Raw genomic sequence first — 18,950 nt, forward strand, 5'->3', positions numbered from 1 at the left:
TTAAAAAATGCAGGGCTGGTCTGGATTTACCCAATGTTATTTGACAATCTTATTTGACAAGAGGGTTGCAGAAATGCTGTTGTTGTTGTGGGGTTTTTTGTTTTTTGTCTCTTGGGTTCATAGTGCTTTGTTCTGAAGTTCTCAGAAGGGAATTTATTTTATGCTGCGCATTTCCATCCCTTGGTCGTTCATTCTGGGTCTTTACAGAACCACTGTATGGTTGATCCTGGTTGTATATTGAAATATTACCTTGTAGAGGAAGAGTCACAACTGCCCTGTCTCTATTACAGGGGGGGAAAAAAAAAGACTTGCCCATCACAGGTGCACCCACTCAGCAATCGGAGGCAAGGCCTCCAGCATGTTTACAAATTTCACTAAACGCCAAGCTGCAGAGGTCAGATGGTGCTTTGTTTTCCTTCATTCTTCCAAAGGAGAACCTGACACTGTGAATCATTTCATTCTTTCATCAAATATTAAGCAACAAGCAGAGAGGAAGCACTGTGTGTTTGGCTCCATGGGAGAGAAGAGAAATAAAACTCAGTTCCTCTCTCACCCCAGGGCATTCAGAGCTTCACACGAAGATAAGACCTGCACCAGAGACGGTACCTAAGAGTCCAGGAGAATATTTAAAAGAGGCGTGGGCAGTCCAGAAGAAAGACAAAACGGCACTGAGGTGTAAAGCCAGGGGAAGCGAACGTGTTATGGAAGTTAACTTTAGATCCTGCAGGTTTGGTACATAATGGTTCTCTTATTTAACAAAACGCTGCCAGAAGCATCTCTTTCATTAAATGCCGTCTCTTTACAACAACTTTGAAAGCAGCAGTGGTAGTGACTGAATTAGTGACAGAACAGGTTTGCTTTCACTTAGGTACTAAGAGAACAAATGTTGCTGTAATCAGTTAGTTACCTGTTATTTTGGAAGACGCTTTGGAGGGGAAATGGGGAATTAGGCAGGGGCACTGTACAGTTTTTCCCTGCATACTCATTTTTACAAGAAAGCAGTCCACAGGTGCACTGAAGTTTAGGTTAACCTGCGGCCGGCCACTGGGTCATGACGAGTGTCGTGCGTTTTGGGGCATCGTTGGTCATTTGGGGATTTTGCACGTCGTGGGCAAAATGGGGAGGGCAGTTTGTGTCTTTCGTGATTTAACAGCCTGATCACTGTGATACTCACATCTCTCCTCTCTCCTCGGGCACCCGTCCCCATGCTGGCTACTCCATGATGCATGTGATGGTGAACACGTGAGTGCCTCCTTGCTTCCATTTTGGCAGCTACCTTCAGTGAAAGGAAAGAAAGTAAAAAGTCTCCTTAACCCTCTCCATAAAAACTCCATAATCAACGCTGATTCCTCATGACAACAGGACTTCTTGACTGAACGTCCTTGTCGGTGAGCTAGTTGGTTGGTGCATCTGAATCGCTGAGCTGAGCGGTTAATTAGAGCGAGCGGGAGTGTATTCCTGGATGGCACCCCTAAAGTGCAGTAACGTGGACCGTGACGAGGGAGCCAGGTAGGCTGGGTTTCTTCGCCCTTGAGCCGGAAGTTAGGGGCGACACTGTGTGTCCTGATGGACTGGCCTCCTCCCCACAAACCAGATCGTTTTTCCAAAGACAGTCCTCGGGTTGTAACTCCAGCTTCCGCAAGAAGGAACTTGCTCAAATTGAGTAGATCTGGGTTTACCCTAGACGTTGACATTAGAGATGGGGCACAGTTGACTCGAAAGCCCTCCCGCAGGGTTCAGTCCTTCCGACACAAACACACACAAGCTGTCAGTGCTCACAGATCCTTTGTGGAAGTCTGCAGGTCGGAAATAAACAAAGATGAGTTGATCACAGCAGGAGAAGGCAGAACAGAGGATTCCCATCATGATGAGCCGACAACAAGAGAAGCAATTTTTTTGGTCCTTTTTTTTTTTTTTTTTTTAAGTACACGCAAACTAAAGAGAGTTAGATTCAGTTCCATGAAAGTGTGTTAATCATCTACTGCAGGCCAAGAGCTCTGCCTGGTCCTGGATGTAAAAGTGACTGAGGTGGCCCCTGCCCTCAGGATGCCCACTGTCCAGTGGAGAAAGCAGATCTCTGGACAAGCCGTGACTACTCGAGCAGCCTGCACAGGGAGTCCAAGGCACCCCGAGCATCTTGGGTCCCAAGGCTCCACACAGGAGGGGGAGCCGTTCACACTTCGTATGGAAAATGAAATTGCTATTCCCCAAATAGGAAAGAACATGAAAAGTGAACACGTGAGGAAGCTTGGTGTAAGACGGCGTGGAGCTCCGGGGGCCTGGGGACACTCCTGACCCAGCAGGACCCACTCAGCCTCCTCGTCTCCTTTCCTACCAAAGAGTGGAGTCGCCCTTGAAAGACGCGCTCTGTTCTCAAGCTCCCTGCTAGCCGTGCAGATGTGCAGCAGACCCCCGTTCCTTCTGCTGGCCCTAAACTGAGAGGTGTTTTTTCTGCAGGAGCCACCCAGAGGCAGGACTCAGGAGACACGCTTTCCTCTGGGCACCTTGGGATTGGAATTCGGGGTGGGGAGACCCCAAATCGACTGAATTTCAGGGGGTTCCAAGATAACCTCTCAACGTCATTCTCTTGATGTGCGCAAAATGGTAGAGCCATCAGTCTTTGGACACCGCTGACTTCAGCAATGACGTTGAGACACCCGAGGGGGGATGTGACCGGTTCAGAACAAGGTCCAGGAGGGGCGGGGCCACGTGCGTCTGCGTGCGTGTCCCTCATGCCTCTGACTGCTGTGTTCTAACCGTCCCTTCATCTTGCTGCCGGTATTTCATCACAAAGGTACCGGGATGCAAAGTGAGACTGAAATGTTCGGAAGACAGATGTGATGACGTGTCTGAATCTCTCGTGTCTGCGCCTCATGCAGCCCCCAGGCCCTCGCACGCTCCACACAGACGTCCAGGGGCCTTGAGGAGGTAAAAGCAGCTGGGAGGTTTCCATCCAGAAGCTCTAGCTGAGTACGCTGCATCTTTCCCCTCGGCCCCGACAGGAGTGAAACTAGGCAGTGTTTTATCTCATTCCTCTTCCTAGAGAGGTCAGACAAACAAACAAACAAAAGATGGTGACCGAGTGCAAATCTCAGTCTATGTAAAGGCAGTTTGGCAAGTGGGAATTATAAAATAAAACTTCACGGGCACTTTGTGTCTTGCTCAGCTCTGACACAAGACACCACAGACTGGGAGGCTTAGAACAGCAGAAAGGTATTTCTTCTGGTTCTGGAGGCTGGGGGGGTCCACGAGCAAGGTCCCAGCCCGCTGGGCTCCTGGCCCCAGACTCGGCCGTCTCGGCCGGTACTCGTGGCCTTGCCTCAGGTCACAGAGAGCTCTCGCCTCTCCTTGTAAGGCCGCTGACCACGTCCTGTGGGCCCCACCCTCACAGCTTCATTGGACCCTGACTGTCTCCCAAAGCCCTCATGTCCGAGTACCATCACTTTGGGGTTAGGGCTTCAACAGGTGAACTTTGGGAGGACACGGACATTCGGTCCGTAAAACCTCGTAACTGTTGGTATCTGTGGGACTCCCGGACCCGGTCCTCAGGTCAGAAACAGCCCTGCAGGTCATGCCTGTTCTGTGCACCGCCCCCCGCTCTCCCCAGGGTCTTGGCCCCCTTGTTAGAACACATCTTTAAGCATCAAGGCAAGAAGCTGCGATTCGGTGCCTGCTCTCAAACACGTGTTACCTTGCGGGGAGGGTCCAGCTCAGTGGTACAGCATGCGCTCAGGATGCACAAGGGCCTGAGTTCAACCCCCAGTACCTCTGTTTAAATAAAGGAACCCCCCCCCAAAAGAAAAAAAAAGAAAAGGAAGAAAGGTATGTTACCCCTTGCATCCTTCAAACAACCAGTGGTGTTGGCAGGCAGGTGCTCACCTCCATTTTCACAAATGAGGACCGAGGTTCAGTGAAATTAAGTAGTTTGAGGGAGATGGGCAGGTGAGTGTGAATTTGGGGTCCACATCACACCTGTAGGACTGGGAGGTCTGCACGCTTTGCCTGTCACCTTTGCCGTCCTCCTGGAAGGGGCTTCAGCGGCTTGGGCGGCAGGAGGAGCCTTCTGCAGGCTGTGGCTCTGGCCCCACTTCTCCCTCCGTGTTGTCCTTTTTGCCTTATCACAGCTCCGCGGGGACAAGCCTGCCACCCCCCACCATTGCCCTTGAGAACTTGGAAGCAGTGATTCTGTGACTAGTTTTGATCTCAGCCTCTTTTCTCAGAAGCCCTGTTGTGACATGGCTTCCTTGCAAACAGTGTTGCTTTTCTGGTGTGTGTGTTTGTGTGTGTGTGCGTGCGTGCACGTGTGCATGTGTGCACGTGCTCACACACACTGGTACGTTTCAGTGAAGGACGAGGATGGCTATTTCAGCTCTTCTGCAGACAATTAGAACACACAGGATTAGAGAACTCTGTCTGTGTGACAAGGGGACATCACTTAACTTTTTTGAACTTAGGGATATTTAACTCAGATGCCAGCAGCCCAGTTTTTATGTTAGTTCTGAGGATGATATCCTTTGTGGGTTTTTGGACAAGGGGAGGGAGCATTTTTAAGGACCGTCGGAGGGAGGAGGGGAGCTATGAAGCCCCCCATCATTCGTTGAAGCCCTGCTCTGCCGATTTAAGTATTCATCAGATGTCTGCCTCAGCTTGCCAGTGGGTCTGACGGCCGCGCGCTCTCATTTTATTGAGATGTGCCATTAATGCTCCGGAGCAGGTGTGGCTTGAGATCAGCTCTGTGTGTTTATTTCGGAACCTTTGCTAACGCGCCTTTCAACCCCACCCCTTTCTCAGCTCAGACGTAGAACGGGCACCAGGTATTAAGCCCAGGGTGTTATCGCCAATGAAAGAAGCAGGTATGGTGGAAACTTCAGGCATCGCCGCTGACACACACACACAACCTAACAAGGCTTCCTTTGTACCCAGGACATGGAGAAAATTGGCCATTTGTCTGTGGGGTAATGGGCTTTGCTGCCATATGAAAATCTCTCAAATGGGTTAAATTCAATGACATTATATCAGAGTTCATGAAAGCGACTACTGCACACAGTTTAATTCCATTTAATTTTTTTTAAGGAGGAAAAAAAGCAACGGGAAAATGTTTTAGTTTCTCTTAAGCTGATGTCTCTCTGCTTTTTCTTAAAAGTGCCTTTCTAGTTACCACACAGCGATGTGATCATTATCTGCCACCTCGTCGCCTTGCTGCCTCTGCATGCAGTAAAATACAAAAAAAAAAAGAGAGAGAGAGAGAGAGAGACCAGGGGAGCTTGTGAAGTATGACTTCCTTTCCCAAGACTCATTGCCTGCGATTCGTACTGCTTGACAGTAATGATCTTATTACAGTACTCTGGACCTTGAAGAGATTTCATGAGGAGAGTGAAAGGACGAGCCTCCGTGTAATCAAGTGGTGCTGAATATTCCACGCGTTTCTGATCACACGCTGATTGGACACAGTTCTAGCCCATCTTCTAGTCAATTACGCATGGCCCCCGTGCTCCGCGCCGAGTCGGAAACATTGATGGCTGTTGTCTGGCTTCTGGCAGGCGGCCAGGGGTTTGAAGTGCCGTGCACACTGTCCTCCCAGGATAAGTGCTTTTTAGTTGGAATTGATTACCTTTCTTTGGGTTTTGCTTAATAGCAAAACTGCATTTGGAGAGGGCTGCAGGTGAAAAATGGACACATTAGCCATTGAGAGCATCTGAACTCCTAGTCAATTTTTAGGCTTCCTTTGTTTCCGTCTAATTTCTCTTTAATGAGAGAACGTTGGATAACGTTTGAGCTATGTCGTCGCCTTTGCCGCCGAGCACACGTGTTGAGCCTGGAGGACGGGTTCAGTTGCAGGGCCGCTGTGCTCCGGTGTCCAGGTGAGGCTCCACGCTTCGGGGAGACAGGTCAGTGTTGGTCAGTTTCCATCTCGGCAAAAAGCATTAATTAGCTGGAGGTGTTTTCGTCTGTAGGAAAGGGTGATGCGTTACCTCCTGGCGGGGTTTGGTGCACTTTGCTGCCTGCGTCCAGCAGGATTGTCACTTCACGGTGGACCCAGTCGTGTGCCTCTCCTCGGTGATCTCGAGGCCTAGAGGTGTTGGAAAGGATGGGACACGTTCCTACCAGAATGATCCTGTTAACACTGCTCATTACGAAGCTGACACAGTTCAGCCAACATTGATGTGTGTAAGAGAAAATGTTATAAACCGAGGGTTTTCTTCCTCGTGTTCTGTGCTCTTAATTCAGAGTCTTGTCTCAGAGTCGTCAGCTAGGCGAATGTCACCGTTCTTCCCACCGTTTTGCGTGCAAGGGGAGGAACTGGATACGCCAGAGCAAGTGATCAGTGCGGGGTGCTTCCAGAAACCTATCTTGAACCCACCAAGGTGCCCGGTGTCCTCCGTCACGGGGGTGACACCAGGGCCGGAGCCCTCACATTGCACAACTGCACCTCAGCAACCTGAGTCGACTTCTTCATTGAATAAGTCGGTAGCTTTTTTCTTTGACTTGGTTTTCATTTGGCTCGTGCTTGCTTCCCGCAGGTGGGAACGATTTCCCTCTTCAGCTCGCTCTCTGCAGACGTGAGACACAGTGTAGGCCCGGTTACTAAGCCGCCCAGGGAGAACCTGCCAGAATCTTTAACTTCACGTACTGCACACGCACACACACACATACACACATAGAGGGTTTTTTTCTTTTTCTCAGTTTCATGAAAATAAAGCATCTTCTATCAAAATGTAGATTGAGTGATGCGTCTTAAAAAGAGAAAATCACGCAACTAACAAAGTTGACCATCTGTTAGCAATAATAATTGCACCCAATTATTGACCCCCTGCTACAGGTCAGCACCGCATTAAACCCTCCCCATGTGTCCTCTGGTGACCCTCCCAGAAGCCTCTGCCTCTTATGTCTCCACAGTGGCCGCCCCTCCCTTTGGAAGGTCGCGTGTGTCTTTTCAGGAGTCTTCCCTCACTCCAGATCTTGGCTCTTCCAGGACTTTTCCTAAAGATTAAATTCCTGTAAAACAAAGAATCATACAGTAGGCTGTCAGAAGGATATTTCTTAATTTTAATGTTAATATTCAAGCTATTAGAATTTTACCCCTGGCCTGTATTTCAAAAGGCTGACAGAATGTATGTGTACAAGAATTGGGAAATACCAAGTTCATAGATGGCCAACCGTTCGAGTTTAGGGCAGTCACTTCAGAAAGCTGGTAAACATGGTGACGCTCTGTTTACAGCCTGGTGATTTTACCTGAATAAGTGAGTCTGGTGCTCACATTTAAAGAGAAAGAGCCGATAACCTGAAAATACAGTTTCATCGCTGAATGCAAAATGCCTACCTTAATTAACATGTAATTACCCTGAAAAGGCTGATTCATTAATTAATGTAAACTGTTTAAGTCAGCGATTTTCTTGAATTTCTCCCCCACCCCAAATGTTAGTGTTTCTTCCCAGCGTGGGAAGGTCAGCCTCCTGCAGCAGGCCGGGAGGAGGGAGGGGCCCACCTGCCAGCTGTGACCTGGTTCTGCGCCCGTATTGTCAGGAGCCGCCATTGTGGTGGGTGGTCCGGGACCTCTTCTTGAACAGCTTGTAGACAGGGCATGAAACCTGGTGTTGTCATTGGTTCTCCGTGAACACTAGAGACCAGTGTTTGCATCCTTCCTCCTGTTCTACCAGATGGGAGGGATCAGAGACGTGGTCTGGCCCCGTTTCTCTTTGAACAGCATAGAAGCGCCCTTGACACGTGCCCTCATGGAGGGGCAGAACAGAGCCACCCCGGGCCACCTTCTCCTTCAGACCAGGAATGGGTCCAGGATGCTGACGGTAGATCATCGTTTTTGGTTTTTTTTCTTTTTGGACATTTTGGGGGTTAATATGTTGTTATCATCCATCACTTGTTCCCTTCTGTTTCTGATCACAACAAATCAGTTTAGTTCACCTGAGGGAGCTTTTTTTTTTTCCCCAGGTTTCTTTGCTTGTAGAATTCTTAGGGAGGATTAGAAAGTCATTAATTAATAGGCGAAGTCTAGTTCTTGGTGGAACTTTTTTTTCCAACCCCCAAAGTATTCCACATTACTCCTCCACGTGGTCAAGGTGGACAAGTACACCGCATGACACGTGACGTCACGCTCCGTAGTACTGGGGTCTGTGTGTAGGGACCACCACGGAAGGAAGCTGGGAGGGAAGGCTGCTCTGGGGACTCAGGTGGCCTGGGATGCCGGGGCACAGCGTGACCCCAGGGGGCAGGCACGTGGAATCTGAAGCAGGAGCTCCGATGTCGTGGAGGGACCAGGAGGGGCGGTCAGGCTGCGCTGCTCCCTGGACCTCTCCCTTTCCTCCATCCTTTGCTTCTGGCTCTTCCTCCAGTGCCGTCATTTTGTTCTTTCTCTTTCTTTCTCCTCCTTCCTCCATGCAAGATTTTTCTTGCCTTTCTCTCCCTTGTCTTACTTTCTCTCTTCCTTTTTTCCCATACACACTGCCATCTTCTTTTTCTCCCTTACTTTCTTATTTTTTTTTTTAATTTTTAAACTTTCTTTTAATTGTGGGGGTAAAAATGACATAAAATTCGCCGTTTTCAAGTATACAAGTCATCGACATGATTACATCCCCAGTTTTGGGCAACCATTGCCCCTAGCTATTCCCAAAACTTTGTTTCTCCAAACAGAAGCCCAACAGCCACTGAGCAGTAACCCCTCATTTCCTCCTCCCCCAAGCCCTGGTGACCTCTAGTCTCCTCTCTGTCTCTACAGACATGCCTGTTCTAGACACTCCATACACATGGAGTCCTGCACCATTGGTGCCTTAGCATCGTGTTTTGAAGGTTCATCCATGCTGTAGCCTGTGTCTGCCCACCATTCCTTTTCATGGCTGAGTAATACTCCATTGTGGGGACGCCCACATTGTGTTTAGCCATCCGTCTATCAGCGGACACCTGAACTGGTCCCACCTTTCGGCTCTTGTGCGGTGCTGCAGTAAACGCTGGCGTGCGAATCTCTTTGAGTTCTTGTCTTCAGGGTTTTTCCAGTTCATACCCAGGAGGATGTGTCGCTTTTGAAAGAACTGCCAAATGCCCTCTTTTTTTACTTCACTGTGTGCCTTCCCTTCTTCCCTCATCTAAAGTACAAAATGGAAGAATTCCCTATAATTGAGTGAATCTACTTTTTGGCTCCGTCTTAATTACAGAAACATACAACTTTCATGTGTTTTTAAACTGCCTCTATTTTTCTTTTTTAAACATCCTAAACATGTCTTTGTTAAGACTCCCTTTCATTGGTGGGTGGGTGACAGTCGATCCCCCTCCCTGCCCCCACGGATCAGCCGCAGGCCATCTAGAGACTCCGGAACCTCCCAGCATCACGTGCTCCGCCCAATCGGGAACCCATCTCCGAACTCGAAGGTCGGCATTCTCCAGCGAGCCTGGCCCCTCGCCCTGAGCCGCAGTCCCACAGGCAAGGCACATGGACGCCTCTCCCTGGTCCCTTTTGCCCACAGAGGTCAGCTTTTCCATCACCTCGGGAACAACTGCGTTTTCTTCTGTAACTTCCCAGTAATGAGCAGCCCATTGGGTAAACGGAATCTCAAAGACCAGAAACCATTCTTTCTCTTCTCTGCCAGCCTCCCTTGGGCCATAATTGGCTTCTCCGTCTGTGGCAAAGTTCTAGAAGAGCATGTGAACCCCAGCGTTGCTGTTGCCCTAATGGACACGTGGCACAGACAGTAGATAAGTACACGACAGGTCAGGTTGTGATCAGTGCCCTGGGAGGAAATGAGGAAGCAGACTTGGGACCACGGGGAACTCACTAGGGGGCAGGACCCAAGGAGGCTCACTGAGGAGGCTGGGAGCGGAGGACCCCGGGGGGGGCCGCTGGGGGGCGGCGGGTGGCCCCCTGGGGTCCGCGTGCTCCCGGCAGAGGACTCGTGCTCTCTCTGCAGTTGCGGCGGCCTCGTTAAACTCGCGCTTGTCCCTGGTCAGTCTCATCGTCTCCATGCGTGTTTCTGTTCTGCTGCCTCGTTTCAAACAAGTGGCTTTTACCTTGATGTCCATGTTGTAATTATTTGCTGGTTAAAACACCTGGGGAAGTATTTTAATTTAAATTTAAAATAATTTTTAATACTTACTTTAGTTTTTAAGAATTGTTAGGAGAGGATCCAGGATAAAAATATTTCAGTATCTTCCAGATTGTTCCCCACATACAATTAGATTCCCGCGTTTACAGGATGTATTCTGTCCGAGTAGCACCATGAATCAGAAGATGTGCCTTTTTTTAAAGTGGTCCAGAAAACCACCACATAAAGAGGGATGCTCAAGAAAAAATGGACCCATTTTTACATGCATGACTTTAACAGTTTAAAATAAAGTAGATGAAATACTTAAAAGCCCTTAAACAGTTTTGTTCTGCACAGGGTTACTTACTGAGGTTGGCACGTGGCACTGGGAATAGTCCAACAGCTGGGGGAAAACCCAGAGCACTGAATGCTGGGTGTTCCCCCTGGCGCTCTAAAGCAAAGGCAGTCACATACGGTTACCTGGCTTCCTGGGTAATTAAGGCATTTCACTGCAATTCCTTATTCTAATGAAGAAGAAATTTCTCTTTTGCTGAAATATTTCTTGTCAAGGTTTTATTTCTACTCATCACTCCGACTTTGGAAAATGTTCCTCTTACCTCTGATTGTCTCCTGTAATATCTTCTTGAATTGTGAGCTGGGGGGATAAAAAGTATAGAGACTCTCCCCAGATTCATACTTTTAAAAAGGCTCTGAGTCTCGCTGTCCGTGAACGGGAAAGAGCCAGCGTCGCAAGTGCCCACCCGCCTCCCTTCTCCCTCAGTTGCCAGCGAGACTGCTCGCCTGACGCCTTCGCTTCCCACGGAGCACAGTCCATCCAGGCAGGCAGGAGGCCGCACACCGGCAAGGGCTGCGATGAGAACGTAACGACCCCAGGCAGGTGGGGGCTGGCTGGGAACTCGGGCCGAGGAGCCGAGCCTCTTGGGCTGAATTCCAGCCCCACCTCTTACTGGCGAGGTGGCCCGGTCACGCTCCTGTGCTCTGCTGCCTCGGGCTCTCCGCTGTAGGCTGGGACAAGGATGCCCTCTCCCTCCGAAGGGCTGTTGTCAGGGTTCAGCGAGCGTGTGCGTTTCCAGCGCGTAGGACAGAGCCTGCCCTAGCTCCTTCCTTGGGATTCGGTGGGTAATACATTAAAATCTTGCTCTTAGGAGCCAGATCACTTGCAGGATACTTGGAGATCACACTGGCTCACCTAACAAAGCGAGGGATGCTACGTCCTGACTTACAGGGTCACTTGTTACATTGTGCTTTTCAAAAGGTGGGTAGACCTGAACAGTCAGCGATGACCCATTAAAGAGCAGGGACAAAATGCTGACGCGGATTCTGCCACTCACCCAGGGCGCCCCACCCGCGAACCTCCCGCCCACCGCTGGGCGAGTGAGTGTAGGGGAGAGTGGACACTCCCCTTGCACTTCGGGGCTGACAAGAGCCGATTCCACACGGATGTGGGTCCCACCCTTGGGCTCTTCCAGCCTCTGGGGGTGGATCTCCAGTGCAAACCACACACCATCCTCCTCCTCCTCCAGGACTGGGGAGCCCCTCCAGCCACAGAGGCAAACTTAGAAACGTCTGCGCTGTCATGACCACTGTCCACGTCGGAAGATTCCCTGGTAAAGTAGTGGCAAAAGTTAGCGTCAAAGGTGAAGAAAAACTGCTTAATTTTAAGGCATGGATTTTCGTGGGTAGAGCCTGCAGATGAAGCCTGAAGGAAGACTCTGTGTCTCAGAGGCTCGCATGCCTACGTGGAGTCCTTGTCTCTCGGCACTGACACCAGGGCGTGCAGAACGCCTGCAGCTCTGACGCTTTTGGGGGAAGGGCCGGGAGGCACAGTGGTCTCCTCCTCTGCTCGTGTTGGCCTACGCAGCTGGGTTGACGATTACTCTCTGCCGCCAGGCAGCCTTGCAGTATGCGCACGACACGTTCGCTGGAAACACATCACGTGGGTTAGTCTCGCCCCTCCAACTCGACTGAAAGCCGGAGAAGCCAGGAGGCCCACCTCCTACTTGTCTGTGTCCCAGGAAGCCCGGCACCGTGCGTGCGCGTGGTGGTGCCTGGTGGAAGGACAGCCTCTCCCAGGGCCCACGTGGAGGTCCTCATTGGTTTCCAAAGTGTTTCTTTTGTGCCAGGATTATTTTATGTGAGATACACCAGTGTTTTGAAGAAGTTTGTGTTATCGAACATGAATCCAACAAGATCCTCTGGAAGAAGAAAACTTCTCAGAGTGTTTAGCTCCCTCCTGGAGTTAGCAAATTGAAGGCTCCGAGAAGCCCTCCATTTAAAGAAAGAAAAGGAAGAAAATCTCCTTTGACTTATTTAGCCTTGGAAGGAAAGTCTGATGGTCCTCAGGGCAGGGCTCTCGGGACCGCCCTAGTGCAGACACTTCCCCGGGTCCCCAGCTAGACATGGCTCCCAGCCTCTAATCGCCCCAGCACTCGTGCTGGAGTTAGGCACCCTTTCCGTACCACCTGCAGCTGAGTGACACACTTTCCACATGTGTCCTTCTGAATAACCGTGTAGTTTCATTTTCTCATCTCTGCAAACATCATAATGAAAGTGCCTATCTTTGTTTGAATCCACTGCGTTTAGCATTTTTTTCCTGTCTGTGTGTTAATGCGTCCCTGAAATTCCTAGTTACGTTCAGAAGTGTTCCCTGACTTTTTCATGCTGTAGAATAAGTGGATGGAGGTGATGTGATTTATAGAGTGCACCTCAGATTCATTTCTGTACGTATAACTGAAGTCCTGTATTGCTTATACTTACGTTCATTTTGAATTTACCAATGGATTCGATGATAATTTAAGTAGAGGCTTGTGTTCCCTTCTGTTTTGAAAGTTGAGAAGTAGATCTTTATTGTCATGGTCATCATAGATAATATTTATTATTTTCTCTCTGCCAAAGTGTATACTTATTACACACTGTGCATTATTTTATTTAATCCTAATTTTTTTTCCCCAGTCTGATGACACGGGGACCAGGGCTCAGAGCAGTCTGAAGTTCCAGTTTCCATGTTATGAGAATTTCTCCCAGGGAAGAGCACATTGAATTGATGTGATTGTTACCAAAATTAGAATAAGACATAACATATGACACCATAGAAATAAATGCGTTATTTTGGGTGTTGTTTATAAATAAACTCTTTAATGTACTTAAAGCCAACCTACTCACCACCCCCCCATAGTGAAAAAGAAGAAAGTCTACCTGAAGAATAAACATCTTCAGGGAGGCAGATTTTGCGCACACAGCCCCGCACTCCGGGTGACAAACAGCCTTGATAGGACACTCTGATGCCACAGATCAGACTTGGCCGTCGAGAAAATCTATAAGGCATCCGGAGCCAATCGGAAGTCGTTTGTGCTTTGATCGTCCTGACAATTCCATTTCTCCGCGGTAGCGCCGTGCTCTCTCCGATTGTGCCTTTCTTTCCCGTCTCTCCTCTCCCTTGCCCATCACCGGAAAAAAAAAATCCATTGTGCAAATTAATTCGGAGATCAGCCTTGATAAAACACCAGCGTTGAGCCCTCCCGGCCGCACGCCGCCGTGGCATTAGCCATTCCTGATTACCTGGACGCTCGGGCTGGGGCTGCCTCTGCGGGCTGGGGGTGTGCGGAGATTAACTGGGGGCTTCCCAGCCGTTTGTCACGCAAATGGCAGTGCCAGTAAACTGAAAAGCAGTGAATCATCTTTCTCAAGATTGAAACCTCTTATCAGTTGTGTCGCCTTCATTATTCAATAAACGATTAGTAGCAGCCATCGTCACTTACTCATCCGCACTTAACCCCTCGGAGCTCCTGCTGGCTGCGCGGCGCCCGGCCTCTGCCCCGGAGGTGAGGACACCTTCGCTGCCCACCTCTCCTGCAGGAATGACGCCGGACCCCCCCCCCCCCCGTCACGGCAGCTCGATGCCTGGAGAGGGCCAGGTGTCTGGCGTCCGACTGCTCATGTTTTAAAGTTATGCTTCACTCAGTTTCTAACATCATTCTGGGTGTAGTCACCGGGTGGGCATTTTTCTTTTACCTCCTTTCTATCCTTTTTTTTTATTTGTTTATTTTAAATAAAATAAACTTTATTTAAAAAAAATTTTACCCCTTAATTTGAGTGCCAGCCATCTTGATTAGAGAGATGGTGGTGTTCCTACGAGCCACCAAGTCAGTGATGGCAGCTGGAGCTGGAGGGAGAGCCAAACCCTGCCGGCTCTCAGGCTGCCCATTTGGGACTTTCTATCCATCATAAAACCCAGTTTATCTGGAGGGAGGAAAGAAGGTGGAGCTGTGGCTCCCAGCCTATGGGTAACAGACTTCTGGAGATGCCAAGGGTCTGGAGTCCAGGTGTCCTCTGCACAGACAGAAGTGACTGTGTGCTGACATTGTGCTGAACGGGAAGCAGAGGCATTTTAGGATGCCACTGAATCATGGTCATCGAAAGGGGCGTGCATATTTTTTAAAAATTGGGAACCACTTAGAGAGGTTGATCTTTGCACCGTTTTCTTTAGCATTTTCATCCAAGTTGAGTTTATCAGAAAATATAGCTCTACCACTAGTTAAAAGTAGGAGAAGAGACACGTCACTGAGTTTATACATCATTGAGACCCTGTTTGATGATTCTGCTAGATCCCTGCGTGGCCAGTCGTGGAGAATGTGTGTGTGTGTGTACATATGCACACGCATAATGCCTTTAATGATGGACTTATAAAATATGATAATTCCAGAAATCACTCTGAATTGTATTTCTACAGCTTTCAGACATCTCTCCATTCTCTCTTAAGATAATTCATCCGTATTTCTTCCTCTCGGTTGTACACTTGTGTGAGGACTGCGGCTTTATGCTGTGCCTCCAGCTCCTGTAGTCAAGATACTGCACACAGGGTACTGCGTATGGTTTGTGGTTTATTGTTATGTCGACCTCTGTGAAAATGGTTGGTTTATTGTTCAAGATGATGTAATTCTGAGACCTTCTAAGCTGCTCCAGCTTTTCCAGTGCAATCTCCAGAATAAGTATTAAAAACCTGCCTTCTTGCTACCTGAAGAGTTCCAAGGCCACTCAGATGGCGGGTTCTGGGCTACCCTTTTAATTCTGGTAGTGCCTTCTGTTGGGATGTCTCTCCTCAAGCCTCCTGCGTGCGTGAGAGCTACTATAAACCTTAAGACTGCTTCAAATTCTAATTGTGTGGTCAAAGAGACGTGAAAAGACTGTGCTCACAGATAGCGCCCCCCCCCCCCCCGTGAGGAGGTCACCAGCTGCTGTGACAGAGTTTTTTTGGAAACAGGCATTTCACCTGTTTCTCATCCTTGGAGGCTCTTGGCCTTTGGGGAGGGAGCTCATAGCATCCTCCTGTCCCTCTTGGATGTGGCATTTAAGCATCAGAAAGAAGGGACACAGAGATGGGTGATTGTCATGAGAGCCACGCTGACCTGACTGGCTGGATGTCATGAAATTACTGAACTTCACCAAAAATTACAGAAAGCTATCTCATAACAGATTGCACTCCATTTATACTATCTCTTGCCTTCAGTTCAGTATGTCCTTAAATTGCTTATTTTTTCTAATGATTCCGCTTCCTAAGAATGAAGTCAGTGTGTGTATGAGTAGGAGGGGCCAGAAAGGCTGGATTTGAATTGAAGCACAGCCTCGGGACAGCTGCTCTGTTTCCAGCTCTTCTTTTACTTTGCTGTCAGAAAAAAAAGGGGGTGGGGAAGAAAAGGAGAGTGGAGGGTCTCCAGGACTAACGCAGAAGTTCATTAGAAAAACATTCGAATTACAAGATCACCCAGTATTTCCCTTGCGCGGGTCCTTCTTGCTGGTGGAGACTTTCTTTCCAATTGGTCCGCGTATTTGAATGGTCCCGGCCTCACAGGGTAAGGGGAGGACCCCTGTGTGCGCTGAGGCACAGACTTTCTGCCCCTCTTGGTGTGTTGTCTCCGTTGCTCTTCGCGGCCGCCCTGAGAGGGAGATGTTGACACAGGGACCTCAGCCCGGAGCCCCGAGTCACCCCACAGCCACCCAGCGCTGCTGCCAGGCGGGGCGGCGTGAGTCCCAGGCACCAGCTTTCTCCCCCCCCCCCAACTTCCTCACTGTTCTCTGTGGCACCTGACCTGGCACTCCTGGGAGGACTGCGCTGTGTGGGCACCACACTGATCAAATTCAGTCGTGAACCCGCTGCAGCCAGACACACGCCCTGCAGCCAGGTCTCCTCCCCGAAGGGACTGGCTCATTGCTGTCCCGACGCTTTTTTCTGGGAAGTTGGCATGTCCCGCACACTCTGTAAAACACCACTTTCTCCCTGAGAGACTTAGAAAAGAAATAGTTTTTTCAACTCAAATAACGCACATACAGTACAGATTCCTGTGTTCTTATCCATCGACCCTAAAACCCGGCCTTGAACTCAGTACTTCTGTGGAGTAAGTTTAGCATGTGTTTTTCTTGCAGTTTATGTGGGGTTTTATGTATGAAATGGGCACTGGTGAGGCTAGGACCTCCTATCTTTTGGAGAGTGTTTTCTGGGTGCACTGGTGATTACAGACTCGTTTTTCATGTGTAACTGTGTCACCGTTCACCCCTGTTGAAGAAAAGGCGCTAGTTTTGTCTCCTGACGGTAGCACCTGAAGGTCTTGAGGCCACTGCTGAGTGCAGACCTTCCCAGAGTAGGTAAGTTGCCACTTAGGTGCGTCTCAGGGAATTTCACGAAGCCAGCTTAGCATTTTAAGAGCAAATTAAGTCCTCTTTAATTTTGTTACACTCTGTCACTTTTCTTAAGAAGACGACTGTATGTGCTGATTAGAAGCCGAGATCTTAATTCAACATGAGCACGAGCATTTTCTTTCTCAGTGGATCGAAGCTCATCTTCTCATCATTAGAAGCTAATCCTGGAAGTTAGCTGGGAAAGTGTTCAGATATGGCGCGTTTTGGTTAACTATACACTGTAACCCACTAAAGGAAAAAAAATGATGTCAAGGTCAGCAATTTCAAATGAAATGCGAGGAAGACAGCACAGTGACCCAAAGAACGAGCAATGGTAAATTACCGCTTCTAAAGATTATTAGTTAGCAAACATATCCTGGAGCCCAGCTTCACAATCGTAAATTAAATAGCACATCTTTCAACTCAGCGGCCAGTTGGGGCAGGTGTTCAAGTTGTCAGGAGTTTCGGTGGCACACGTGACACGTACTCTTGATGCTGCGCTAAGATTTCGAATTGCCTTTAGGTTGTCGGAGTTGATTCAGTGAGTAGAATAAACGATACGTTGTGAGGAGGTGGCTCGTCTCTGTGTTCCAAGCTACAAAATATTCCCTTCGCTTGGTAATGTTACCCCTGGCATTTTGTTTTAAGTAAACAAAATAATTGGGAGAAAAAAACCATATTCCTGCCCAAAGATGCTTATTATGGTATTTTTAATAGACTTTATTTTCTAGAAAAGTGTGAGACTTAAAGAAAAATTGAGGCAGTAGTACCAATAACTTCCATAAGACCCCCTCCTCACACACACATGCACACATACAACTTTCCCTATTATTTACATCTTTTATTAGTATGGTCAATTTCTTATAATTAATGAACCAATATTGACACATTGTTATTAACTTAAGTCTGTACTTTATTCTAAATAGAGATTTACATTTTAAAACTAAGATTTCTTTCGTTTTTCCCTAATGCCCTCTCTCTGTTCTGGGACCCCATCCTGGATGCGCCAGGACATGTAGTCCTCATGTCTCTTTAGGCCGTTCTTGGCTGGGACATTTTCTCAGACTTTCCCTGTCTTTGATGACTGTGACAATTTTGAGGAGTGCTGGTCAGTCATATTGTCAGACACCTCTCTGTTGGAATCTGTCTGATGTTTTTCTCAGGGTTAGCCTGGGGTTGTGGGTGTGGGGGAGGAAGGCCGCAGAGGCGAAGTGCCAGTTTCATCACAGAACATCAAAGGCACACACTGACAGCATGACTGGTGACTGTCAGTGTTGACCCTGGTCACCTGGCTCGGGGCTGTGTTTGCCAGGTTTTCCTCTGTGGGACACTCCCTTCCCCATCCCCCCTCCTACCCAGTCCTCTCTGGGGACATCTCCCTGCACAGCCCTCACTTGAGGAGTGGAGAGATACATCCCCTCCTCTAGGTGGATGCCTACGTAAATTATTTGAAATTCTTTCTGCATGGAAGACTTGCCTCTTCTCCCCATTTATTAATGCACTCAGTCATTTGTTTATGTCAGTATGGACTCTTGGATATTTTTTTTTATACTTGAGGTTATAATCCAAGACCACTTTGTCTTTCTTCTCGCTCAAACCGTTCCAGCTTCAGCCATGGAGGGCGCTTTCATTTGGCTCCGGCGCCCTTTTGTCTTGACCCACCCCCACCCCCACATCAAGGTGGGTTTTATTTCCTTGTTTGTCTAAGTGCTTCTTTACTTGCCAGAACTGCAGGGTGCTTTCCTGTCTCACTCCTAGGAGTAGCCATTTCTCCAAAGGAGCCCTGGTCCCTTTTATTGGAGGATGGTGTTAGAAACCAAGCTCTGAGGTCTAGGTATGCTTGGGGCTGCTGGGGTGTCATTTCTTCTTCGTCCTCTCAGCAGACAGAGCAAAGGAAAGAAATATATGTGTGCATTCTAGCGTGTATATACACATAGCTGTAAGTATCTCTATATGTAATTGTCTGTATCTACATTAAGTTGAACAGCTTATAGTATGTTTAATAGCATAGAACTGGGCATAACTAAATGTTTAACAGTAAGGAGTGGCTACGCCTATATGTTAATCCACAGTGCAGCTATGAAAAGGGACCGTTTGGAAAACTCTGGTAACTGTAACACCGTTCATACGGAAGCCGCCCAGGTCTGTATCAGAGCTGTGCTTACAAGTGTGATCGTTATATACGTAGGTGGAGAAGAACTTGAAAAGGAAATGGAAGGGATGGTTAGA

General features: G+C 48.6%; 1 protein-coding gene across 11 annotated transcripts in view; it reads left to right on the forward strand.

The window, feature by feature from the left end:
• The window catches only part of AGAP1 (ArfGAP with GTPase domain, ankyrin repeat and PH domain 1), a 519,827-nt gene that overhangs the window by 403,094 nt on the left and 97,783 nt on the right, over positions 1–18,950 (forward strand). For 4 of the 11 annotated variants that reach the window (XM_074364534.1, XM_074364528.1, XM_074364529.1 and 1 more), the window contains one exon: positions 559–732. The exons of the other annotated variants lie outside the window; for them this stretch is intronic. In XM_074364534.1, the coding sequence (XP_074220635.1) occupies positions 559–732 (174 nt within the window). The remainder of the gene's footprint in view (positions 1–558; positions 733–18,950) is intronic. 11 annotated transcript variants of the gene reach the window in all.

Source organism: Camelus bactrianus, chromosome 5 (assembly GCF_048773025.1).
Source record: "Camelus bactrianus isolate YW-2024 breed Bactrian camel chromosome 5, ASM4877302v1, whole genome shotgun sequence".
Taxonomy (NCBI): Eukaryota; Metazoa; Chordata; class Mammalia; order Artiodactyla; family Camelidae; genus Camelus; species Camelus bactrianus.